Source organism: Ursus americanus, chromosome 6 (genome assembly GCF_024610735.1).
Source record: "Ursus americanus isolate L20-20 chromosome 6, mUrsAme1.1.p, whole genome shotgun sequence".
Classification (NCBI taxonomy): domain Eukaryota; kingdom Metazoa; phylum Chordata; class Mammalia; order Carnivora; family Ursidae; genus Ursus; species Ursus americanus.
Window position 1 is genome coordinate 29,989,223 of NC_142132.1, and position 26,390 is coordinate 30,015,612.

Consider the following 26,390-nt stretch of genomic DNA (forward strand, 5'->3'; position numbering starts at 1 on the left):
AATTCTTTGGGGCATCCACCCCTCCAAGTAGAGCACAGGAAGCATGACCAGAACACATACTCAATAGGCCTTGACCCTGACTTCTCCCTTCCTCACCCTCTAGTAAAAGCAAACAGAAGCTACGTATCTTTAAAAATCAAATACCTTTATTTTTCACCTTCAGCAGCATGTGAGAAGTGGCAGTGACCTCAGCAGTAGGCCTGGTGTCTTGCCCTGTTGAGAAGCCAGAATCTCTGCTCTACTGTTCAGGTGTTTTCTCAGACAGCAAGTGGAAGAGGTGGTGGCCAACCCCAGTGCTGGAACCTGGAGGAGGTTGGGGTCAGCACCTGGCAGGGTTGCTAGCTGCCTAATCTCCAGTCTGGGGCTGGAACTTCAGTTTGCCTGAGCTGAGTAAAGGGACGTAAGTCCTAGAATTTTTCCACATCGTGCCTTATTTCTGCGGTAGCCAGGAGATTGGTCCTTGAGTTTTCCCTGTATGGTACTCTAAGGCAGGCCCACTGACTCTTTTTGCCCAAGGATTCCAAGAAGCTATCCTTGGAGGCCTTTGAGACAATGCGGGAAGCAGAGTGGTGCTCAAACTGTGGCTGACACAATCCAGCTCACACTGCCATCACAGAGGCTGAGTGAGCAGTCACCCAGGGAGGGGGGTCCCAGCTCATTCCATTCCCATGGGGCAGATGACTGGAAGGTAACAGCACTCGAGTAAGCCAGTGCCTACAAGAGAAGATAGAATGAATATCTTGAGTTCCAAGAGTTCCTGGTCTTCTTTCCTGATCCTCAGTCCTCAGCAAGGATTAAAGGTATCCTGAAGCTACCTTAGCATTAATCCCAAAGGTAACAAAAGTTCTGATTTGTCCAATGTGCCCTCCAGTGCCTTGAGGGCCTTTAGAGGTTTCCAGCTAAACTTCCAAGTGGCCACTACAAGCAGGGACGCAAGCACGTAATGAGGACAGGAAAGGGAAGAGGGCAGGTACTTCTGGTCACCTGGTTATTACTGTCTTGGGAGTTGCAATTTGAAAAGTGGTTTAACCTTGTCTCTTGGGCTCAGGCTTCATTTTTTTGTCTTAGGACTTATATTACAAGTAGATTACTGCAATCCCACATGTTGCTGACTTGAACTCCAGGCACTGCCATACAAATGGGAGGAGACTGGTGGTCACTATATCCTACCTAGAGGTCCCTTCTTGACAACAGCTCTCTCAGGGTTCTGTTACGGTCATCTGTAAGCCTCATACGCATGTACACTGCCGGTTTTGGCCTTAAGCCCCTTTGGCTCAAATAAACAGTGATCTCTACTCCCAGAGTCTAGATCTGCAGTGGTCCAGTATGGTAGCCACTAGCCGCATGTGCCTATTTAAATTAGTTAAAATTAATTTAAAAATATAATTTATGGGTGTATTAGCCACGTTTCAAGTGTTCAGAAACCATATGTGGCTAGTGGCTAATGTCTTAACACAGCATAGGTACAGAAAACCTTATCACAAAGAGTTCTATCGGATGGCACTGGTCTAGATGTTTTACTTTACCTTCCTGTGTCCACACCCAGGAATACCTTCCAGTTGTCCAAGCAGCCATAGTTGTAATGATTCCTAAAAACCTAGAGCCAAGAAAAACACAGATTTCTACAAACACCTTTTTACTGAATCCCCTCCTAATTTTAGAGCCTAAATTGGCTAAGCTAAGGCCCAGCTAGGCAAGTTCTGACCTTTTATGACACCTGACCTTATTGGCCCTGACCATGGCTTCTGTTTTCAGAACAGCATGTTCAGTTACCCTCCACCCCAAGCCCTCAGCCCTACTCACTCTGCCCTTGGTCTGCAGCCGACGTCTCTCCTTCCTGTTGATGTGCCTTTCGATACTAGTCTCACCTCGACTGATGAGAACAGCATGCCATACAGTTAGGGCACCCAAGGCAAGTGCTACGGAACTAAGAAAAGAGGGGCCAAGATTGGTGGGGCGCTTAGGGGAGGGGGAGGCTACAAGTAGGTCTGAATCTGAAACTGAGCTGAGCAATAATGATCCACTGGAGACCTCTCTGCCTAAGTCTTATCTCCCAGCCTACGTCCTAGGTGAGTTGTTGCTTCACTATGTCTATAAAAAACATCAATGCAGAAGTATCAGTATGGACTAAGAATAAATTACATGGAAAGAAGGGTGGGGAAACAAGTCTACATTGCTAATAAGAATGTTCCATATTTCCTAAAATACCCATGCTTAGGAAACAGCAGCAGGTAGTGAAAGCACCAGTTTTAGAACAGGCAGCACACAATTCAGATTGCAGCTCTCCCATTCCCAGCTGTGATCACACTGCAACTCACTTCACCCTCTCATCTTCAGTTCTTCTCATCTGGAAATTGCACTGCCCTACCCTGAGGTAGGAGTTCAGCTTACCTTGGCACATCACACTCAGTCCTAGCATCCTTAGTGTTCCCTGCCCCAAAACACTAAAGAAAATGAAGCACTGACTCTTTGCCAAGCTAAGTCACACTAAGAACAGTGGCAGATGACAGAGATGGGTCCCTGTCTACACATGGGCACTGGGACAGTTTTCCTGAAGCTGCCCCCCACTTAAACTGTCAAAAATGAACGTTCCATACCTGCACAGGAACCAGAGGTAGACAAGACTCTTGTGAGTCACCCTTTCTCTGAAGGAGAAGGTGGGTGGTGGGGTCTGATGATACGTCTAGAAAAAGAACAGCAAGGTGGTTCATTTGCTCTGTTGGTCTCCACCACAGCCCCCAGCACCTGCAGGCAGGGAAGTGACCAAAGCCCAGGGTGAGAAAGTAGGGAATTAAGCCACAGAGGAGTCAAGGGTGGCAGCCAGATGGGTGGGCCAAGCCCGGCAGCATCATCATGTGGACACACACTGGGCAGAGCGGGTCTGGACAGGATGGCAAAGCACAGGAGGAGCTGACCATGGGCCTTCAGATTTGACAACACAAATGGGGCTCCAGGGGAAGCCACTCCACTTCCCAGCGAGAACTCCCTCACTATGTGGCTGCAATCCTCAAGAGAGGAGGCCGGGCCCACACCCAGAATACAAGCACAAGCAGGGAGAACTGAGCTCCGCAAAGGGCAGAGGTAAATGGTACAGTTGTGAGCCCAAGACTTCTCAGAGTAAGGGGTCCTAAAAGGCCTGGGAGAAGGGACGATCCTGACAACGGATGCAGAAAGACCAGGAACAAAGGGTGACCAGACTGGCCCAGTCTGATCTCTGTCCCCTGGAACCCCATTACACAGACTAACACAGACTCCTTGCTGCTCAGGCCATCACCAAGGCAGAGTCCTCGCTCAGCCCAAAGGAGGTGATAATGGGATAGAGAGCCCCAAACTATCAAAAACCAGGAACTTCAGTTTACCCCAGGCGACTTAGTCGGCCCATGGCAGATAGCCTCCCAGAACACCCCGATCCAGCCTTGAGAGGCAGCCTCTACAACTCCACTAGCAGGTGGGCCCCCGCTGCCTCAGCAACTCTATACCCCCTGGCCTGAGCAGCAGGAGGCAGTGGGGTGGGGACGGCCCACCTGGTTGGCAACCGCCTGTAGTTTGTTCTTGTCGAGCTGTTTCATTTTCTAAGGGGATGGAAAACAGTGCCGGTTATACTCTCAGGCCTCTAGGATGGGGGTGCTAGCAGCCCCACTCCTTAGGACAGATTCCACGCCCCAAAATTCTACTGAGCTATCCTGCTCCTAACTATGGGCTCACCTCGATGGCAGCATAAGCTTCCCGGAAAAGGTCCCAACTTCCGTAGCTGCAGTAGACACAGCCCAAAGTCATGAAAAAGCAGAAAGAGAAGAAGTACCGATGGTTATAGTGGCCCACGCAGTTGTTTAGCCAGGCTGGTGGGGGAAGGATTAAGGACAAGATCAAACACAGCTTCTGGTCTCTCTGATTCATCCCTGCTTTATCCATTCATGATGGCATCATCCAAGCACAGGGCTTCCAGTCACCAAGAACTGTTTCCCAAAGGCAGGAAAATATGGGACTGTTTCCAGAGGTTAAAGCTTTTCAGAGCCTTCACTAGTCCCACTGGAAAATTGTGAAAACTGAAATCCTTCAGCAAAATGAATCTGCCAATACTTCAACTTCAACTTAGCTGGGGTTAACCAGCCACCTGTATGGGACAGCAGAAGGGGACCAATGCTTCTATCTGGCACACCCAGTGGACAATGAAGCCCAAACATCTCTTAACATCCCACAAATGTTAGCATGACAGTCTACAAAAGAACTGTTATAATAGATGCCCTGCTCCAAGATCATCTGTCCCATAGAGCTTGTAAACGTCCTGCTTCCCCCCGGCTCCCCACCCCCGGGAGATGGCCAGTCCCCACCACTCCTCTTCTACTAACTTTTCATGAGCCCAGTGCTCTTGGAGGGATGATGCCTTGGCTGTGGCCCTTAACCCAGTGCATGGCTCTGGAGCTACAGAAAGAGGCCTCAGGCGGAAGAGATCATAAAAGGATACGACAGTGGTGATCCATCTTCAGCACACACCTGTGAGGGAGGGACACAGGCTCTGTTACGGTGGCCAAGGTTCTTGAGAGGTCAGTGTCAATCCTTTCCTACAAGGCCCAGCATCCTGCTGAGGTGGAAAGGGCACAGACTTTGAAGATAGCCAGGCCTTGCTTCAAACCCTGCTGCACTGGCTACATGACCTTGGATGAGGTGAACTCATCTCTGAAGCTCAGTGTCCACAAGTGACAATGCCTAACCCGGGACCATCCTGAGGACCAGGTGTCACGATGCGAGGGCACACTGCCTGGTATATGACAGGCATTTCACAAACGTCTTCTGAAACTTTAGGTCTAAATTTTGCCCTACGGTTTCAGCAAAAAGGGCCACAGCTGGGGTTCACAGCGAGCAAAGCCAAGACCCACCTATTGCAGATGCTGCAGTGGTGTGTTCGGGCTGGCTTGGGGTAAATGCACTTCTTACAGATGGAGACTGTTGCGATATCATTCCTGCCCTGTGCAAAGGGAGAAAAGCATCACGACAACGGTGGCAGCACAGTTTTGTACCTCAAAAGATACCAAGGCGCACCCCCTCCCCATTCCTGGGGCCGGCTCCCACAGCCTGCAGCTCTATCCCTCCCACATGCCCGTGGGGACCCACCTGGGGTGGATATCCAGGTGGAGTGGTGATGGCCTGGTAGTAATGGAAGACGATAAGGATCAGATTCCAGTGGCTGTAGAAGAAGTGCCAGCAGAGCCGTGGCACTGAGTATGTTCGGAGGATGAGGGGCAGGACACACAGGTAGGCGATGGCCACGATGGAGCTGGTCAGCACAATCACCAACACCACGAACACCTGCCAACACCAGTGAGGTCAGGGAGACACAGTGAGAGTTTGCCAACACCAAGAGACGACTCAGGAATTTCCCTGGGGTAGGGGGCTGCTGTGGGTCCCAAACCCAATGTGGGTCCACTAGACACATGTCCTTCTGCTACCCCAAAACATCCCTTTTCCTGCTCCCTGGGCATCACTCACCACCCCACACCAGCGGATCACGTTGTCCACCAGCCAGTAGATAGGCTCAAAGGCAGCATCGACAGCGGTGTCACTGCCCCCAAAGGAGTTGTAGAGCAGGGAGCGCAGGCAGACCTTGCCATAGCGCCAGCGCTGTACCAGGCCCCGGAGCAGAGGTGGGCAGCGGCGCCTGTAGCCCAGGAGCAGAAGCAGGCGCAGGCAGAGGCGGGCGGGACCCAGCAGCAGGCTCCGCTGGCCCCGCATGGCTCCTAGGAGAGCACACCATTGTGAGGAGCCAGCCGGGTCCTGTCCCTCCCTATCCCACCAGGGAGAAGGAGGCAAAGACCTAGAATGAGGCCCACCTGGGCCAGTCACCAGCTGTGGGAGGTAGGAAGGTCACTTCGCTTCTCTGCGGAATGGGTGGGGCCAGTGTCCCAACCAGATTACATGGGGTAGGGTCTGGAGGTTGAGCCTGCAGAAATCCTACTTACATTATACCACTCGGGTGCACAGCAAGTCCAAGGTGATGCACACCTAGAGTAAAGGGCCAAGGAGAGGCAGGCAGCTCCAAGCCAAGGCAGGGTCTTTGGGGTTGTCTGTGTAGGCAGACCGCTGGGTGGAGCACAGCCGACATGCACAAAGCTGCCACCATGCCTCTGTGGGCATGGCCATCCTAGCAGAGGATTCCAGGGGGGTATCCTGCCTGCTGTAGCCCATCGACCTACCTCCTAACAATTGTTCTTCACCAAGGACTGGTGAGTGGGGGAGTAAGCGATAGCATGTGGATCCTACATCTAGACCTGCCCTGGTGCCGAATCTCTGCAAAAGATAGTCATCTTTCCTACTTCCTCTGGGCTGATGTTACAGGCCACCAGACCCAACCTGGTAGCACGAGAGTCCCAATCTCCTGTCAGGACACCTCAGCTACCCTGTGTGACATAAGATGCTTTGTCTCCAATTCCAGGCCCAGCCCCACCCCCAAGGAAGCAAAAGCCAAGACAACTTCAAGAATTCACAGCAGAATACCACAGGCAGGAGACCCTGGCAGTGGGAGGGGGGCCTCCATGCTGTGGCCCATGAAGACCACAGAGCCTAGCCTCTGTGATGAGTCTCCCCTGCCCAGCTCTAGCTGGACACTCATGAGTCTTCTCTGCAGCTGCTGCCCTTGGCCCCAAGCCTCCCAACCAGCCTTCCCCCACTCAATAGCTATGGGAGGTCAGCAGCCCTGGCAACGTCCAGAACAGAAGTCATGGACTCCTTCAATGTTAGTCTCATCAATTCTGCAGATTAAAGCCCTTACCAGAAAAAAAATTATCTGGTTTTCCCCTAGGGCTACTATGTCCTCAGCAACTCCACTGACTTATTTAACAGGCAGTTCAAAACCCAAGAGAAACTGGAGGAGGCTGGTCCACTGTAGTGATGGTTTCAGTTCAGTAACTGGAGCAAGGTACTCTCCTTGCACATGGGCTTATCACTAGAGGCCTTTCAAAAAAAAAAAAAAAAAACCACTTCAATACCTCCTTCCACAAGCTTTAGTAATGACCTAAGGCAAAAAGGAATCCAGCAGACAAGGCCAGCAAAGAGAAGAAAGACAATTCGGTAAGGACCTACTCTGCATCAGGATAAAGAAACTGGCCGTTCCCATCACTCCTAGAAGCCAAGAGACTTAAGCAGCAGTGTAGAAATGAGAGAAAGGAAAAAGTCAGCCTTCCTACTTCCTCTTGACTTGGAGTCCTGTTGCTTGGAACCATGTTTTGGCTTGAAGCATGAATTTTCAAAATAGTAAATGGCCATAGTCAAATGTAAGAGATGAACGAATATTCTACCCCACAACAAATCCAAGTGACTCAGATTGTCCACATCACTGTTCATTCCCTTACTGTGGCTAATGGACAGTTTCCTATCTGCTAAAATACTCTTTATAGCAACAGCTTGCAAGTAAGATGCATTCCTCAGCTGTTAATAAACACGAATTATATGCTATCTCTCCTGTCTACAAAAAACCCAGAAACATTCCTTTTCAGATTCTCCACCTTTCAGATTGTCCTCAACCACCTCTGGTATTCCTGAGCTCTATAGGAAATGCCTGCCTCAAGGACTAGACTTGCTCTCATCTACCCCATAACTTGATTACTTAGGGTTCCATTCTGCCCCTAAGTAGTTCTGTGACCTTGGACAAATCACCAAACCCTGCTGGAACTCAATCTTCTTGTGTTCTCATTCAGTGACAGGGTAGGGTTAAATGCTAAGGTCCCTTCCAGCTCTGACCCTTTATCGTTCTATATATACACTTGGTTAGGGTATAAATGAAATGTTCACAAAATGCTTAGCACGATACCTGGCTCATAGAAGGGCTCAATAAATGCTTGTTGAAAGAATGGAGGATGCAGAAGCGGTGAGGCTGGTCAGACATCTATCTGTGCTACAAATAATAGCGAGTGCACTCCTGCCAACGTGATAACACTAAGAAAGTATCTGATGCTATCATTCTTCACAGTCAGTAAAGAGAAATAGAAACCACTGTTAGAATCATAGCACTTAAGAGCTAGAAAGGATTTTAGAAAACATGTCCAACCAGAAATCAACCCAAACATGTAAACTGAAAGCTTGTAGAATCAGAGCTACAGACTAGACTTGAGTGAAGAGTCTGAAGCCAACTCCCTCGCAACTCATTTTAGCTAGTGGGGCTTAGGGGGTATGGGGATGCCAGGGAAGAGATACTGTGGTCCATGGGACCACACTTGAACATACGGAGCTCTCATTTCTCAGGAAATTGAGCTAAAGCAGAATTGAAAAAAAAGTGTGTGTGTGTGTGTGTGTGTGTGTGTGTGTGTGTGTGTGTGTTGTGGTTGGGGGTGGAGAATTAGAATTAGCTCTGCAAAGCAGAGCTTCACTATCACCCCAAGCAAGAGCCTTTAGCACTCTGATCCCTCAGGAGCAACCACAGGTCATAGTGACATCTGCCACCAGATCAGAGGGGCCTGAAGGCCACAGCACTCCCCTCTTTCCAAGGCTCTAAGTCACCATCTGTTTTCCAAGGGGAAACTGGATTGGAGGAGGCTGGAGGGTTTACACTGGGAGGCACATATTCCAAAGCCACCAGAAGGCAAGGGAAACTGTGATGAAGGTCGTAGCAAATCTCAAATGGACAAAGATGCTGCTCTCAGGACGTTTGCTGTGTTAAGCAGTAGTTGTCAGTCATCAGTAAGAGCAGCATTCTACTCATGTGCAGACTTCCCTTCCGGACTAACACGCTTCAAAGAGGAAAAGTTAAGTATGGGCCCACACGACCTGGGATCCGCTTGAGAGGATAAGACTGCAAGATCTGAAGCTGCAGTCACAAAAACCCGAAAAGGGCTTTATTTCTGAAAGAGGTGGCGTCGTCAAAGTGCGATGGACTGGAAGTAAAAAAAAAAAAACTTGGGTTCCGGTTTGGGCTCTACCTTGAACTATCTATGAGCCACTGGACAAGTCAAATCCTGTCTCTGGATCTGAGTTTCCAAATCTGTAAAATGGGCAAGTTGGGGTGGCTGACCTCCTTCCAGCTCCGCGCGTTACAGCCGCCCGAAGGGTGCACTCCGCCAGGCTTGTGCAGGGCGGGGCAAGGAGAGAACAGGAACCCGAGCTCACGAAAAGGCCCCAAACAGGGCCCGACCCTAGAAAAAAGGGCAGTACTGGGGAGCAAAGGCCGCGGCACCGCTCTTACCTGCCGCCTGCCGACTCCCCAGTCAGCCAAATGGAGCCCCGCAGCCTCCTCCGCCGCTCACTGCCACCCCCTCCAGCTCCGCAACCCGGCCGGGCCCAGCTCAGTCCAACCAACCATCACCCGCCACCCGCAACACTAGCCCGCAGACGGACCCGCCGCCAGCCCATCCTGGATCACAGGCGCACGCGCAGGCGTTCCGGAGCCCCGCCCCCGGACTGGTCCCGGGGTAACCTGGGAAATAAAGTTTCCCGGAGGAGGCGCTCCCGAAGACCACGTGACAAATCACACCAGTTGGCGCGTTTCTTACTGTAGGACGGCTCCTGAACTTTGGCCAATAAGAAGTCGACTTCGTTTCCCTCCAGCGGCAGTCATGGCGCCACCCGTGAGGTACTGCGTTCCTGGTAAGTGTGCGGGGCCCATAGCGAACTCTGGATGGGATAGAGGCAGGAAGGCTGGATGGCCGACAGTTTATGGGGACCCGTGACTGATGCAGCGGTTTTTTTCAGGCGAACGTCTGTGTAACTTGGAGGAGGGCAGCCCGGGCAGCGGCACTTACACCCGACACGGCTACATCTTTTCGTCGCTTGCTGGCTGCCTGACGAAGAGCAGCGAGAACGGCGCGGTAAAGGGGCAGTTTCCCATTTCCTCCTTCTCTTCCTTTCTTTTAGGCTGCTTTTGATTTCGCGGTCGTTAGGCAGGGGCACTACGGATGCGTCTTTAGTGCGTGAGCAGTAGTACAGCTGGTCTCCGAGTTTCTTCCTGCTGAGGTGTCAGCTGCTGGGCATTTAGCCACCACAGACCAGATGTGTTGCTCTCGCTTGATTATATTGCTGACACTCGGGGAAGGAAGTTAGGGGACGAGCAGAGGCCGACTCAGCCCTGCAGTGAGCTGAATCTCGTCCGAATGTCGCCTACCTCTCCGGTTTCATCTTGCTTTGCTAGTCCCACCTCACTCTGCAGTCTAGTCACACCGGCTTCATTCACTGTCGCTAGTGGGGTCACCTCTCTCCTACCACAGAGTCTTTGTACACACGGTATCTGGAGCACGCTCATCTCCTTAGCCTGTTTAATTCCTGTCTTTCAGATAGCCTCTCTAGTATCATTTTATCAGAGAAGCTATGAGCCCCTCTAGTCGTGAAAGGAGTTTCGTGAGCTTCTATTTTTTGTTTTGTTAAACTCTCACAGAGAACAATATTTCTTTCCTTCCGTGTGCTCCTCTTTGCATATAATTAAACATTCAGTTACATGTTTCCGCTAGACTCTCCCCTTACTAGACTCTAAGTTCCATGAAAGCAAACGTTGTGGCTGTACCTTTAGTGCCAAGCACAAGGGCCTATGCTCAATAAATGTTTGTTAAATGCCTAACACTGTCCTCTGTAGTTCCAGAGGCTGATCCAGGATTAGCCCAGGATCAGATAAGCAGTCTTTGAAGGAGCAGCTTAAAGACAGGGAGCATAGTAGAAAGAGGATTCAGAATTAGAACATTTAGGTACTGGCTAACTAGACCTTGTTTCTGCTTTAGGTTAGAAACTTGATCTCTCTGGTTTTAAGTTTTTCCTCATATGTAAAATGAGAGAGTTTTTATTCAGTCAATTTTGGGAGTGTCTTTAACATATCTACGTTTATTCATTTCATAGAAATATTTATTGAGCATTTTCATGTGCCAGGCACAATGATGATCTCTAGAGATATGGCAATGAGCCAAAAACACATGGTCCCTGCTATCAAGGGACACAGACATAAATTGTAAACAAGTAAATGTTCAGATTAGTGTATGGCTACAAATGTGATGACTATTTTGAAAGAATATTACAGGTTACCATGAGAACATGTAAAAGACAGGGGGCGGCTGGGTGGCGCAGTCATTGAGCGTCTGCCTTCGGCTCAGGGCGTGATCCCAGCGTTGTGGGATTGAGCCCCACATCAGGCTCCTCTGCTATGAGCCTGCTTCTTCCTCTCCCACTCCCCCTGCTTGTGTTTCCTCTCTCACTGGCTGTCTCTATCTCTGTCGAATAAATAAATAAAATCTTTAAAAAAAAAAAAAAAGACAAACCCACCGTAGTCAGCAGAAGTGACATTTAACCTGAATCTAAAGGATAAATAAGAATTGGGTAGGTGGGGAGAGCACAGTCCTGGCAGAAAGAATAGATTGAACACAAATTCTGAGATGGGAAGATGTATAATGAGTTAGTGAAACTGAAAGAAGGCCAGGAAACTGAAGCATAGTAAACGAGGGAGGGGTAAATTAAAGATGAGGTTCCAAAATATCTGTCTTGGGGCGCCTGAGTGGCTTAGTCAGTTGAGCATCCTTTTTTGACTCTGGATTTCAGCTTGAGTCATGATCTCAGGGTCCTGGGATCGAGCCCCGTGTCAGTGCACCCCACCCCCTCAGTGGGAAGTCTGCTTGGGATTCTCTCTCTCCCTCTGCCCCTCTCCCCATTTGTGCATGCACACGCTCTCTCTCTCTAAAATAAATCTTTTAAAAAAATATATCTGTCTTACACCAACAGCCAATACCATGCTCAAAGAGAAAACTACAAGTATTCCCTTGAAATAGAAGAAATCAAGTATGGCCGTTATTATATAACATTTATTTGGAAATTCTAGCCAGTACGATAAAGTGAGAAACGGAAGTAGTATAACTTTGGAGGAGTTGAGTTATCCACGATGATAGACAATGGTTATATACCAAGAAATCCAAGAAAACCACCAAAAACCTTGTTAGAACTGATCTGAAATGATTAGATTATGTCTTCTAGTAGCATTCTTCCCTTGAAGAATGGTCCCTTGACCTTCCTATTGCCTAAAATTTCTAAGGCTGTCTGCTCTGGGCCCATATGAGTCTATAGTCCACCTGTCCTTGTGATCTCAGCTGTGGACCAAAGCATTCCTACATTACTCTTAAGCCACAGATACCTTCATGCAAGGCTTAGTCAGGATCTCACATTTTATTGTTTTCTCTATAGCTTCCTGTCATTTCTGTGATGAGAGAAACAGAGTCCCAATTACTACCAGATGTGGGGGCTATTGTAACCTGTAAGGTAAGTTGGTCTTAACCTCCCTACTTAGGACACTTGTTCAATGGTAAAATCATGATCATTATGGAACTGCACTGTCTAATATGGTAGCCACTAGCTATATGTGGCCATTTAATAGAAATGAATTAAAATTAAACAAAATTAAAAGTTCATTTCCTCAGTCCCACTAGCTACATTTCAAGTGCTCACATACAGTTAGCAGCTGTCCTGTTGGCCAACACAGAACATTTCTATCATCACAGTGTTACTGGACTGTGCTGGCCTAGGAAGTTCTGGGATAGTGATCAGGGCAGCAAGGTTCAGGCACACGTAGTTCTTTCACTGAGCTGAGTCTCTGAGTATGTGGTTTGGGAAACGGATGTCAAAGGGTAATAAGGAGACCTATTTTTTAAGGTCTGGAAGCTGAGATCTTATTCTGCAGAGAAGCAAAAGACCTTATATTCTAGCATTCCTGTTAAATTTTGTCTTTTAGGGTGTTTTAGGGGAAGTACAAATTAAGGCTGTACTGATCGATAAATGTAATATATCCTTACTCCCTGCCCATCCCACCTTCTGCCAGGTTAAATTAACTTGTAGCTCTTAGTTGCTCTCTTTATAAATTGTCCCAGCAGAAAATCTGTGTGTTATTCTCAAAATAACTGAAAAGGCAGTGATCCAAATATTATGCAGTGGCTGAAATGTACATTTAAATTCTGTCCACTCTTCAGGGCTCTTAGCAAGATCTGTTAAAGGTCCAGATTTGCTGTAATGCCCTGAGTCTGTTTATGTTTGGCCTCTCTATTTTTCAAGATCTATTCCATATTATTTCATTGGATGTCCACAGTAACTTTATTAGGTTGCCAGAGTTAACTCTCATTCCACTTGACATATATCATTTATGCAGTGTTAAGTAGGAGTTAACTTGTCTGAAATTCTATAATTAGTAGGGTTGCTTGGACTAAAATCCTGGTAATTCTGACTTTCTTGCTGTCTCCTTGAGCTGACAACTGCTACTACTCTAATGCGGATCTTTTCTCTGTTCCACAGGTCTCTAGCATCAATTCGCGCTTTGCCAAAGTGCACATCCTATATGTAGGGTCCACACCACTTAAGAATTCTTTCCGAGGAACTATCCGGTAAGAAGTATTCCTGTCTTTGCCTTTGCCTCAGCACTTGGAATGAGATTAGGATAGAACAGGGAACTAGAATTTTTAGGAACAATTACAGTTCCTATACCTGCCTCTCTGGGTCTCCTTTTTATGTTTTGATTCTGTCCAGGTAGTGTCCAAAGGAAATGTTATAATGTATGAGCTAGAACAAAAGGAAAATATTGACAAGATTGGGCTTTAAAATAAAATGAAAAGAATTGAGCTAAGCTGGAGACTAGTGATGCAGGATGATTCATACGAAACAAAGTAGAAGCCATTTTAGGAAGTATCTTCCTTTCTTTAATTTAATATAGTTTAAACCCAAGGATTTTAAGACATTAAAAAGGCTAGTGGGTGAGGGGCACCTGCCTGGCTCAGTCAGTAAAGCATGCACAAGTCTTGATCTTGAGGTTGTGAGTTCAGCGCCCACATTGGGTATAGAGATTACTTAAAAATAAAATCTTGGGGGCTCCTGAGTGGCTCAGTTGATTGAGCAACCGATTTGCCATTTCAACTCAGGTCATGATCTCATGGGTCATGAGACTGAGCCCGTGTTGGGCTCTGCGCTCAGCAGGGAGTCTGCTTGAGATTCTCTTCCTCTGTAAAATAGAGTGCATACTCCCCCCACCCACATGCGTGTTTGCTGTCTCTTTCTCTCTGTCTCTCTAAGATAGATAAATAAATCTTAAAAAAATATTTTAAAAAATGGTTAGTGGGTGAAATGGTAGATTTTTTTTTTCCTGTAGGTTCTTTGAGAAGGGACAAACAATTCTTGTGAGCTAGATAATTTAACTTCTGAGGCCCTTTCCACCCTCAGGATTCCATGTGGTTCTATAGTGCCTCTGTTCAAGCTCTTCTAAGGCAGCAAAGTTCCTTATTTTTTCCTGCCAAATTTGATCTGCTTTTCTCTAGTCAGAGGTATTGATACTGCTGCTCTGTGTGACCCAAGAATGGAAATGTGTTTTTCTCCTCCGGACGAGGACTTGGAATGCTTCTCTACCCCACTTCTCTGCGTGGCATTTGGGTCCCAGTTATGATTTGTTCTCTCTACTCTTGTAGCTCTTTGTCTGCTATGATTCTGCAGAATAATTCTTTCTCACCAATAATTAATCTTTCTGTTACTACTTTTTTATAGCAAGGAAGATGTCCGAGCTACTGAAAAAGACAAGGTTGTTGGTTGGTCCTTTTTCTTTTTTTTTCCTTATGATTTTAGGAATCTTGATCCTTTTAAATTATTTCAGTAAATTTCAAACATCTGTGGGAATGTAGATCCAAAGATCCAAGGAATTGTAAGGTGTTTCCTACTGGAAAGTGTAGAATTCACCTTTCTCCTTTCCCTAGAATTTTTATTCACTGTTGACCAGAAGGGGATTAGTTTACTCCTTGCATTTAAGCCAAGTGTTTATTCCTTGCTGTTCCCTCAGATTTACTCTGGATCCTTTCAGAGCCAACTATAGTAACATTTGTCCAAGTCAGATTCTTGATCAGGTTACTGAATTAAAAATCTTTCATTCATATGATGATGCTGTAGAAGCAATAAAAGTTGTTGATTGGCTTGACTAATGATGACTTCCACCCTGTGGGGTTAAAAAGTAGATTGGTTCTACCAGAGGGGTAATAGTTTCATGTAGATCTGATTTAGAGCCATCACTTAACAATCCTGTTCTTTTTTTACAGGTTGAGATTTATAAGAGTTTCCGCCCAGGTGACATTGTCTTGGCCAAAGTGGTATCCTTTATTCCCAGCAGTCTTGTGGTCCTTTGTCAAAACAAAAAATAGAAGTAGAAAACAACTCAGGTGGCTATGGGAGGGAAGACTTATCACCCGTCATTTTCCTTTACCAGTGTTGTGTGACTAGATCTCCCTGGGTGATGCACAGTCCAACTACCTCCTGACCACTGCTGAGAATGAGCTCGGGGTGGTCGTGGCCCACAGCGAATCAGGTGAGTAGGTCCATGTGTCCACGTGCTTACCTTTCCCTGGGAAGCTATGGTTTGGGATTAATCCACTGTTTTCTCTCGTTACCCTTGGTTTTTTTTAATTATCTAGGCAGCAATGTGAGTGTCAGTACTTACTACTGAGATTAGAATGATTCTCCTTATATAATTGTAATGGGGGACTCACTGCATAAGTCAGTGGAAAAACAAGCCTTTTTCTGTATGAGGTGGGGTTCACTAGGTTGCTTGGTGATACTTCAGTTCATAACCAGCCTTGAAAGGGAAGGGTCTTAGGTGAACATGCGGGGTCCCAGCTCCAAAACCAGCTCTTCCCTTCCAGGTGTCCAGATGGTTCCCATTAGCTGGTGTGAGATGCAGTGCCCTAAGACCCACACTAAAGAATTCCGGAAAGTGGCCCGAGTACAGCCTGAATTCTTGCAGACCTAAGAAGCCACATTTTACCCCATGGAGAGGGGTAAGCCGTTTCTAAGAGTACATGTATGAACCCAACATCAAGATGCTATTGTCTTTATTCAGACACTTGGGGTTGGCCAACAACCACCTTTAGAAAAATCTGCCAGCAACTTATGCTGTAGGTGGAATATTTTTCTTATGAACCTTTCAGTGGATTTCATTCTCGAGTGATCAATTTCTCTTTTGGACGTGCCAACAAACTATAATGTTGGAAATAGCCTGTTCCTTCTAACAGTCTTACAAATACATATTTTTTGCAGTGACAAAGAAAACATTTTTACTAAGAGGATTTTATGGTTTCTGTTGTCTTGAGTAGGGAGGGGAATCTAAAAAGCATCATGACATACATTTATTTTATTTATTTATTTATTTTTAAGATTTTATTTATTTGACAGAGAGACAGCCAGCGAGAGAGGGAACACAGGGGGAGTGGGAGAGGAAGAAGCAGGCTCCCAGCGGAGGAAACTGATGTGGGGCTCAATCCCAGAACGCTGGGATCACGTCCTGAGCCGAAGGCAGACGCTTAATGACTGAGCCACCCAGGCGCCCCCATCATGACATTTAGAGCAGGGGTTTGTCTGGTTGCTGACACCTGTTAACAGACATGTGTCAAGTGCTTGCTTATCTGGAAAGCCTAATCTCCAATCTGTTTTATATTTTTTATGTTGTTTTAAGCTTCCACTTATTGAGTTACATACTATGTGCCAGGCATTAGGTCAAGCACTTTATATATATATATATATATATATATATATATATATATATATATATATATATATATATATATATCTCATTTAGAGAGATTACAGGTTAGTGAAAATTATAGAACACATGGTGATTTGGGGTGCATGCGAGTAGTTCTGAAAGTTATTAGGTGAACATAGTATTACTGATTTAGCGGGTACCCTGGGAAGTGTTCATTAAATATGAACTGAAAAGAGGGACAGAGCACTCTCATGTGAGGTGACCAGGGGAGGATCTATGCTGTGAAGTAAAAGGAATTGAAGAACTTAGCTAAGTGGAATGAAGATATTCAAGGCAGACAGAGAAGTGTGAGCAAAGTGCAGAAGCAGGAGTGAACATGCAAGTTTGGGGATGAGGAAGGGATGAGGGTTAAGTATGGAGAAGCTGCCGAGGGAATGGAAGGAAAGAATTAGAGATGTCAGTTCTTGAGATGTTCTTCAAGGAGCCCGTATCTTTTATGTGTAGTGACAGTGGTTACAGGTGAACTCCAGAGTCAGCCTGCCTGGGTTTATATCCTCTAGCTGCTAGCCTTGAATAGGTTAGGTTGTTTTTTTCCAAGAAAATAGGATTGAGATCATTGTAGCTCCACATGCAGTTTGAAGAAATAATACAGAGATTCCTTGTACACCTTGCCCATTTTCCCCCAATGGTGACATTGAGCAAATTATAGTATACTAAAATAATCAGGATGTTGAACCTCGATAGTAGTGTAAGTTATTTCTGTTTAAGTCTGTTTCCTTGTCTGGAATAGTATGATCTCATAGGGTTATTGTAAGGAAGAAATGCCAAAGTTCCAGTACATGCCAGTATTATTATATGTTATTGTTATTATAGATCTTGTTGCCTTCTATCAAGTATCTGTCAAAATCCAGGCTTTATTTTAGACACTTTGATGTAGTTTGTTTAAGCAGTCTCCTTACTGGTAGAGGTTTTAGACTTTATAGATTTTTCTCTTATAGGCAGTGCCACAGAGAAAACTCCTGTATTATGTATCATTGTGCATGCCTAGGTTCTATGGCAAAGCAGATTCCTAAAAGTGGAATGCTGGGTCAAAGAATGTATACTTTTTAAATTTTGGTTAGATTTTCCCATGTTGCCTTGCAGGAAGATGCTACCAATTGATTCTCTGTACAGTGTTAGCCACTCTACTTATTTATCTCTGAACTTCCCAGTAGCCCTGGAATGTACTAATCATTTCTGCATTTTACAGAGAAATAAACTAAGGCTTAGAAAAATTAGTTAACCTGCCCTAAGTCACAGACATCAAGTGGCAGAGTATTATTCAAACCTAGATCTGTCTTAATGTAAAGCCCAAATTCATTCTTTTGTACCATAGTTTCTCCTTTTTCTAAGTATTGACTAGAACCTTGGGCATGAAATTAGAGGCTCTCCAAATTGACAATGGTTCATTAATTGAGTGCTTGTTGGGACATCATTCAATAAATATATACTGAGCAATTACTCTCCCCACACTGTTCGAGGAACTAGAAGATAAAGCAGTGAACACGATAGAATCCTTTCCTTGTAGAGCTTACATTCTAAGGTGGAAAGACAGGTGATACGTAAACAAATACACATTCTAATAGTGTCATAAAGAAGAGCATTTGAAACAGCTGGATATGGGGCACCTGGGTGGCTAGGACATTAAGCGTCTGCCTTCGGCTCAGGGCGTGATCCCGGCGTGTTACAAGTTAAGTTTATGTGCCTGTCTCCCCTACTAGCCTGAGCTTTTAGGGCAGCATTCTGTCTTTGAATCTCTGGTACCTGGTCTTGTGACTAAACATAGCAAAAGCACAATGAAATTTTTTTTGAGTGTTCTCATAGCTGACCTAACAGCTATGCCCAAATAGTGACGTATAGTGATGGTATCTTCTCATCTACAAATGGTTCTAGAGACAAGGAGGATATTGTTTCTGTGCCTTGGAATAGTGATTGTCAGCCTGGGTGAGGTGAACTTTAAAACTGCCTACAAAGGGTTCCCCCCCGCCCCGCAGGTGATTATGCTTAGCTAGCTACCCTAGCTAAGCACGTCTTAGAAGGATAGTAGTTGTTGGCCTCCTACTGGTGTGGTAAATAATGCAGGCTTTCTGTTACTTTTTTTTTTTTTTTTAAGATTTTATTTATTTATTTGACAGAGAGACAGCGAGTGAGAGGGGAACACAAGCAGGGGGAGTGGGAGAGGAAGAAGCAGGCTCCCAGAGGATGAGCCTGACGTGGGGCTCGATCCCAGAACACCAGGATCACACCCTGAGCCAAAGGCAGACGCTTAATGACTGAGCCACCCAGGCGCTCCTTTCTGTTACTTTTCTGCCCGTAAGAGTTCTAGTCCACGAGTGAAGACTGCCATAAACTCAGGTGATGTCAGGACATACAGTAAGTAATCTGAGCTGATCCAGTCTGACTTTGGGGTGAAGAGCCTTGATCAAAGAAAATTATCAACTTTTTTTGGTCTAAGATTCAGTATAGGCTGGGTAAATTTAACATTCCACCAGACTGTTGGAGATTTAAATTACTAAAGCTCATCCTAGGGTTACTGTACAGATCAAGTGAAAAACTAGAGAAGCAAGATGATTGGAAGCATTTAAATTCAGAATAAGGACTTTTAGTTGAACATCTTTCCTCTGGGTTCCAGTACTTGGTAGCATATATTTGGCCAGTTTCTGCATCTCTTTCAGCCTGTTTCTTCTGTAAACTGGGGATACCAGCCCTTTCAGAGGTGGTGAACATTAGAGACGGTATATAACGTGCTTCACCCGATGGCTGGCACACAGGAGCTTCGTGAGAGCTTCACAGATGGAGGGCGTTACTTCCTCCTCCTAGAAGAAAGGCAGTAAGAGCCTTCTCTTGCCTTGTAGGCTCTCTCATGATCCGACGACCTTTTCAAAGGCCTTAGAGAGAGGGTAAATGTGAGCCATGTCCCTTCCTAATTACATACATAATATAATCATACGCCTTTTCTCTTCCATCATTTTATAAGCTTATGTGTAATTTCTGAGAATGAGAAGTGTGAATCAAGTTTACAGATTTCTAACAGAAAAAGATTAGCTTTTTAAGGTAAACAAGCCTTTACCTTACTCAAAAGGCATAACGGGGTTTCAAAATTTGACTTTCCACTCAAAGGGTATTCAGTAACCAGCATCACTGAGCAAGAGCTGTAGAGGCAATAGGAATGGAGAGCTCAGCCAAGACAACCTGCCCACCCCCACCTCAGCTCCACTCCCCAATCTAAGACGGAAAACCTAGTAAGATACACCATCTTTGGACCAGGCTATGTAAACTGACTGGTTGTCCTAAAGCTCTTATTCTGTCATACAAGGACTTGGGTAACGAGGGACATTTCAAGTTTAATGTTCAAGCTGGCCTCACACAAGAGGTATCACTACATCACACAGAAGGTATTGCACATCACTCCTTTATTATACTGATCTGGAAAAAAGATTTAGTACAGTTACGCTCAAAATGAGTACTGGGCCCATGGCAGGGCCAAGCAACTGGAACATAATCAGAAACAGATACAGTGAAAGACAAACTTGGACATGATCAAGAGGCATCTCACTGCCATAAAACATTAAGGCAGGGGGAGGATTCTAAAACACACAGCAGGATGAACTCCTAGGCCTCAGAAGAAGTTTATCCCACATTGGTGTGAGGAATGGCTTATTTTTGGATAATCACATGTGGGAATATTTCAACCGCCACTGGAAACCCCAGAAGGGTTTTTGTTTTGTATTTTATATATATATATATATGTATGTGTGTGTGTGTACTTTTTTTTTCTTGTAAAAGTAAATGCAACATGTAAAACATTCAGATTGATCCCAATCTTCTGGAGCCAACTCTCTGGGGTCAGAGGGAAAATGACTGTTTTAATCACCATGCAGGTTACATTCATCTTCCACTGGAATGACTAGAGCCCCATCCCCCACCTGACTACAGAGTAGTATAGGACTTGCTCCTGGGAACACCCATAGGCTCTCTTGCTTCTCACTGGTCATACCTAGCATGGTTCCTTCCTATCTCCAACTCAAGCAGGTCCTTAGTAATAAAGCAGTAGCAAAAACCCCAACGTTACTAATTCTCTACTCTTGGATCAGAGTCTTCTCCCAGCTTGGACTGAGAACCCACGCCCCAGAAGTGCCATTCTGACTAAAATATATGAAGGAAGTGGGTGCAAGAAACAAAATGGCTAAACGAAATTAGGAACCACTGGTCTCCATCTGCAACTAAAACTTAAGATGCCTACAGATGTGGTCAGTGTGACATGTGCAGGGAAGAAGTGCGGAGGAATGGGATGGGCAGGGAGGGTATCCTTGGGAAAGTAGTCTGCCTGCTTGCCTTCACTTTTTGGCCTTGCCCTGGGCAGCCACAGCTTCCATGGCTTTACGCACGGTCTCTTCATCCCCCAAGAACTGCATGGGCTTGATGGGCTTCAAGTTCTTGTCCAGTTCATAGACCATGGGAATACCTGTTGGCAGGTTCAGCTCCATGATAGCCTCTTCGGAAAGACCTGAAAATACACACCATGATTAGCCAAGCAAGACACAAATCCACGTCACCCCTGCAGATGACAAAGGACTTCAGTAGGAATTAAAACGAGACACCCTTTCTGATATTTGTAATAACAATGATCTGCATTACAGATAAGTCACCCAAAGAATGCCCCCAATACTTCTCAGCCACTGAAAAGCAAGAAAAAAGTATAAAAGGTGTGTGCCATAGTTCTCTCCCCCAAAGTAGGGTTTGGAAACCACAGCGAAGCAGGACCATACACATCTCAAATGTCCTATGTAGTCCATCCAGCCTGCCAAAAATCAGCAATCTGTGCCTCTAGGCCTTCAGGCAAATTGAGATTCGTGTGTGAAGTTGTACCAAGCTGTGATTAAGGAGATTTTATCAGTAGTTTCAACTGGCAGTTCTAATCTAAAGGCGAGCATCTCAAACTATAATGTGTATGAGAATCACGTGGGAAATAGATGCAGCTTCTGCATCGGGTCTGAAGGGGGACCTGAAGTTCTGCATGTATAATAAGCAACCAACAAGTCTGTTTACAATGCTTTGAGGAAACAGGTAGCGGGTGACTAGGAGTCAATCTAGACTATCTCCAAGGTTCTCAATATGTCTGGCCTTTTCCTGAAGGTCTCCTTTGCATGAAATAAGTCCCTGATTAGTGGCAATTTTGCTGTATCCCTCCTTGAGTGTTCCCCTGAAAAATCTCCATACCCTCCAGATGCTTGACAATGCCCCGAAGGCTGTTGCCATGGGCTGCAATCAGTACTCGTTTCCCCTCCTTGATCTGGGGAACTATTTCTTCATTCCAAAAGGGCAGAGCTCTGGCAATTGTGTCCTTCAGACTCTCACAGGAGGGAAGCTGATCTTCAGTGAGGTCTGCATACCTTCGATCCTAAACAAAAAAATAAATTCCAAACTCACCAATTAGTAGTAGTTACATCTATTCTGCCCACTTCTCATCCCCTAAGTCAAAGTGATGGATGAAAGTCTCTCACCAAGGCACAGAATAGAGGTGAAAACTTGGCAAAGGGGATAATTATTATCTTGCTGCTCTTCCTACCACCATTACTATTAGGAAGATTAACTATTCAAAAGAAACTTAGAAAAGAAGGGGGAAAAGGTAGGCACAATGCTCTTCCCAATTCAATTAATCTTGCACTTGGCTTAGGAAGGCCCTACAACTATGGATGGGTTTTATAAAGTATGTCAGTGAAATAAAAAAAGGAGATATATTCTTAGATAAATAACTATCAACGAAATCTTTTAACAAGTGGTCATTCCTTGGAAAAGGGGAATTAAAACAATTAACTATTTATCATAAATTATAAACTCAATGGGACTAGGCAGACACTAATAAAAAGCTAAGAAAAAGTGAGGCCCAGGACCCTAACCCGTGGTCCTAAGTGGAGTGAGCCAAACCCCCATTAGTCCATACCTTACTGATGTTGCTGTAGAAGGGATGGTCAGGTTCCATTGGAGGTGGTGGGACATCATAGGAACGCCTCCAGATCTTCACCTGGGCCTCGCCATGCTTGGCAGCAGTTTCTGCTTTATTAAGGCCAGTCAGACCTCCATAGTGCCGCTCATTGAGGCGCCAAGTCCTCACTACTGGCAGCCACATTTGGTCAATGGCATCCAGCACTGTCCAGAGAGTCCGAATTGCTCTCTTCTGCACTGAGGTGAAGCAGATGTCAAACTCATAGCCAGCATCTGGGAATCGTAAGTTCAAAGTGGTAAGTTAATCAGGTCCACTCTGGAACCAGAATTTTCTCATATAAATTTAACTAGTTTGTATACTCTAGCAGGAAAGACAATATTGCACCTTCACGGAAGATAAAATTTGTTGATTTATGTTATAGCTGACAACATACCTCCCAGTGGTTTCCCAATAATTCATCTAACCCAAGACCTAAACATATTGTCAAGTAACTAATCTGTGCCATCTGTGTGGCTTATCCTAAACCCCAGAGTGCTGTGCTTAAGCCCATTTTAAGAACTTATTTCTGCTCAATTCTTTCAAGAAAAGGATGCTTAAAAATTTCAAATCTCTTAGTAAATAATAATAGCCAGTATTTATAGAGAGCTTACCACCTGTCAAGCACCGGACTGTTTCGTAGTGTTTTGTCCTGATAACAGTCCTTGCAACCCATGCTAGAGGAGTTAAGCAAATCATTCAAGGTCACAGCTTACATGTGAGAGATTAAAACCCAGGCCGTGTGACTCCAAAATCCAACTCAAAACCACTATCTCTAGCTCCCTCCATTATTTTCCTAATCCCTAAGGATCTGGATGTTTGTATTTTAGTTAAAACAGTCAATTCTGACCAATAATTACTAATATATTTCAGTCCTAACTTCTTGTCTAGGGGAAGTGGATTTTAAGCCCCCAACAATCAGGACACAGCAAGAGCTCTTAGAGGATGCTGATTAAAACTTCAGTTTGTTGCCTAATATTTTCACTATGGAGTGGAAATCACATCACAATCTCTCAATCCACAGTTTCTTTCTGCTATAGTCAAGTGCCAGCCTGTACCTACTTAGGTCAATGGCTAGACCAAGTTTAGGAGAAGCCACTCCCTGGAAAGAGCAAAAAGAGCAAATGCTGTGCACTGATTCATTTATAAATGAATCTCTCCTCCATACACAGTAGTTATCAAGGGGTGGTAATCAAGAGTTATGTTGCCCCAACCAACAGGTTTCAACAATTCATATTTCATGAAAGATTATCCCCCCCTCCCACTTTAATAAGGAGATGGCCCTTTCTTTATGTAGTGTTTTCCTCCACGAGGCTAAAGGCCCTTTTCGAAATTCAGCACAAACTTTCCTGGGTATTGCCTTATACTGAGGTTGCCAAAAGTAATTAATGCAATGTGAAGTGAATTCTGCCAGTCATTCAACGAGAAAGAGGCCAATAAGAACTATGCTGATGGGGGAAGGGAGAATTAATCACCAGGAAACCCATCACTGCACTACCCACAAGGGAAAAGATGACAAATCTCATCACTGAGCTGCAGGACAAGTCCTAGTAGACTCCATTACCATCTCCTCCCTAACTCTAAGGGGAGGAATGGCTCCCCAATAAAGGCTGAGTCACCAGGAGGCAACCATCCATAGTGCAAACCTCATCTCCCATGCTGCAAAGCTACTGGCTGTTTCACTGCAATTATTTCCACTCGCAATGGAGTGCCTCCCATTGCATATACAAATAGGTCCCCCAAGGAGAAAAGTAGATCCCCTCAGGGCTCTTCCTTTAACCTGCCCATTAAAAAAAAGCATAGCCTAGGCCACTCCCAGAGGTGGGGTAAATGGTGTGGTGTGGACCTCATCCTCCCCCAGAGTTAAGACTGCATGGGGAAACTCAGTTCTCACTGGCTTTCTCCTGAAACGATTCAAGAGTTTATAAACCCTACTGTGATTTAAAGCTCTCAAAGATTTAACATACTTACTTTAGATTATTATTCAAAATGGTCTTCACTCAGATTTCTGCTTTTAGCCTTTTTTAATATAATCATTTGTGATGCCCATAACAGATATTAAGATTTTTAAATGAGATTTTTCTAACTAATGCTACCAACATTTACTTAAAAACTGAAATGGGGGGGGGGTGCCTGGCTGGCTTAGTCACAAGAGCATGTGGCTCTTGATCTTGGGGTCATGAGTTTGAGCCCCACGTTGGGTGTAGAGATTACTAAAAATAACTAAGCATAAAAAAGAAACTGAAATAGGGTCTGTTAAAAAGAAATTACAAGTTTGACCATTTGATCAGTCTTTTAGGGTACAGCTGCAATTATCTTTGTCCTGGGCTAGTCCTCAGCAAACCACCACAGACCCATACAGTTCTTCCTGCCAGACAGGAGAGAAAATGGCCTCTTTTACCAGCACTTTCCCTTTCCCAGCCTCTCCTACTGTCAGTCACACCAGGCCATCCCAAAGCATTCAAACACACAGCCAGCAGGATTACATTTCCCACACTTCCAAACCTTTGCTTCTTTTCAAAGCACCTACAGTGAAGGCAAGAAGCTAGAGTAACCTGAGGCTAAATACCTCTTCCACATCCGGCATCAATGACCCTTTTAAATGGCTGCTTCTATGGCCAGAAGTTAGAAGGGAGCAGGGCAGGATCTGCCCTAATCATCAATGGAAGAACCTTCTCAGACCACAGAGATTCTCCGAGTTGCTGAGAATGCCTCCTTATAAAAAGCATTCCAAAACCACAGAGAGCCACTCCCCCCGCCACACACACACACCCAGCGGGGGCAAGCCCGGGTAGGTGAGTTGATCTCACTGCCTCTTCCACCTTTGCCCAGAGTCTACCTGTTACTCAACCCAGAACTGGAGCAAGCGGGATGGACTACGAATAAAAAGATACGACCTTGAACAAGTCATCTATGCAATCCTCACTTTTCCCAACTATAAAAGAGAGCCAGGGAGCATAGAAAAGAGGGGGATACAATCTGTCTTCTTTATGGAATCGTGCACAGGATGAACTCAAATCATTCATTCCTTCGCTCAACTACATCTGAAGATGAAGTTTGCACACAGGATTTGTGCGATGCTGCTGAACAGCAAAGGCCTACGTAAGCACGTGGGTTTCTGAGGCCCGTTGGGCCCCCCGGGACCGCGTTACTCCCCCACAGCCAGGGACAAGCGTGTGGCCTGACGCTTCACTAGGATCCGCAGCGACCTCTTGAAAAGGCTTGGTTACGGCTGCTGGAAGACACAGGGCATCCAATGTAATAACCCGTCCCCGAGTTACTAAATGCTCAGACTAGAAAATGGGAGAATTTCGCAAGGTGGTGTCGTGGAGAACGCAGTGGGTGATGGGGCGACCGCCCGTGGTCCTCTTCCCGGCGCGGTCCCTCACTCCACTGGATGACCTTGAGCAAGTCGACCCCCCCCCAACCTGGGCCCATTTTGTCAATTACAAATTAAATTGCTGGAGAGCTGAAGCCCAAGGTCAGCCCTCTCCGGGAGGGCGCTGGGGCGAGCCAGGCGGCCCTCACCGAGCAGCGCCCGCCCGGGCCTCCGCAGCCCCCACCCACAGCCCGACCCGCTCCACACCTCGCAGCGCCTGCCCTCCACGTTTCGCCTCCTCGTGCCCGGCAGGGCTCAGGTCGGCGTCGTACCACCCGCTAAAGCGGTTCTCCAGGTTCCAAGCGCTCTCGCCGTGCCGGATCAGCACCAGCTTGTATGCGGCCATGGCTGCGGCTCCGGGTGCGACACAGACGGACTCGCCGAGATTCCGGAGTCGTTGCCCGGCCCCAGTCGCGCCTGCGCGCTCGCACCCCACCGCCCGGCTCCCGCGCACTTGGTGGAGCAAATCTTTCCACTCGCTGGGGGCGGCCCGCCTCCCGCCAGGTGTGCGCATGCGCCCTGTGCGATCGCCGCGG

At 46.0% G+C, this 26,390-nt stretch overlaps 3 protein-coding genes across 6 annotated transcripts; 1 reads left to right on the top strand and 2 right to left on the bottom strand.

Moving 5' to 3' along the window:
* Nucleotides 1-128: 128 nt before the first annotated feature.
* On the bottom strand, nucleotides 129-9,367 carry ZDHHC16 (zDHHC palmitoyltransferase 16). 3 transcript variants are annotated; one of them, XM_045784962.2, is made up of 11 exons: nucleotides 9,173-9,365; nucleotides 5,488-5,735; nucleotides 5,113-5,307; nucleotides 4,878-4,966; nucleotides 4,466-4,494; nucleotides 3,706-3,839; nucleotides 3,525-3,572; nucleotides 2,598-2,683; nucleotides 1,804-1,927; nucleotides 1,527-1,597; nucleotides 129-714 (listed from the first exon to the last, which is right to left on the bottom strand). In XM_045784962.2, the coding sequence occupies exons 2-11, from the start codon at nucleotides 5,728-5,730 to the stop codon at nucleotides 600-602; spliced, it is 1,134 nt and encodes a 377-aa protein (XP_045640918.2). In that variant the 5' UTR covers nucleotides 5,731-5,735; nucleotides 9,173-9,365; the 3' UTR covers nucleotides 129-599. The 3 variants fall into 3 exon arrangements, with proteins under 3 accessions (XP_045640918.2, XP_087718967.1, XP_045640920.2); XM_087862841.1 differs by lacking the exon at nucleotides 1,804-1,927 and having other exon boundaries at nucleotides 9,173-9,367; XM_045784964.2 differs by lacking the exon at nucleotides 3,525-3,572 and having other exon boundaries at nucleotides 9,173-9,366.
* Nucleotides 9,368-9,454: 87 nt separating this feature from the next.
* EXOSC1 (exosome component 1) lies at nucleotides 9,455-20,085 on the top strand. 2 transcript variants are annotated; one of them, XM_087862842.1, is made up of 9 exons: nucleotides 9,455-9,573; nucleotides 9,679-9,794; nucleotides 12,139-12,213; nucleotides 13,237-13,325; nucleotides 14,473-14,506; nucleotides 15,015-15,065; nucleotides 15,196-15,280; nucleotides 15,615-15,749; nucleotides 18,628-20,085. In XM_087862842.1, exons 1-8 carry the CDS (start codon nucleotides 9,543-9,545, stop codon nucleotides 15,719-15,721), a joined length of 588 nt encoding a protein of 195 aa, XP_087718968.1. In that variant the 5' UTR covers nucleotides 9,455-9,542; the 3' UTR covers nucleotides 15,722-15,749; nucleotides 18,628-20,085. The 2 variants fall into 2 exon arrangements, with proteins under 2 accessions (XP_087718968.1, XP_045640921.1); XM_045784965.2 differs by lacking the exon at nucleotides 18,628-20,085 and having other exon boundaries at nucleotides 15,615-16,020.
* PGAM1 (phosphoglycerate mutase 1) lies at nucleotides 19,889-26,315 on the bottom strand. The gene is made up of 4 exons (XM_045784966.2): nucleotides 26,062-26,315; nucleotides 22,437-22,711; nucleotides 21,713-21,893; nucleotides 19,889-20,999 (listed from the first exon to the last, which is right to left on the bottom strand). Exons 1-4 carry the CDS (start codon nucleotides 26,198-26,200, stop codon nucleotides 20,830-20,832), a joined length of 765 nt encoding a protein of 254 aa, XP_045640922.1. The 5' UTR covers nucleotides 26,201-26,315; the 3' UTR covers nucleotides 19,889-20,829.
* Nucleotides 26,316-26,390: the final 75 nt, after the last annotated feature.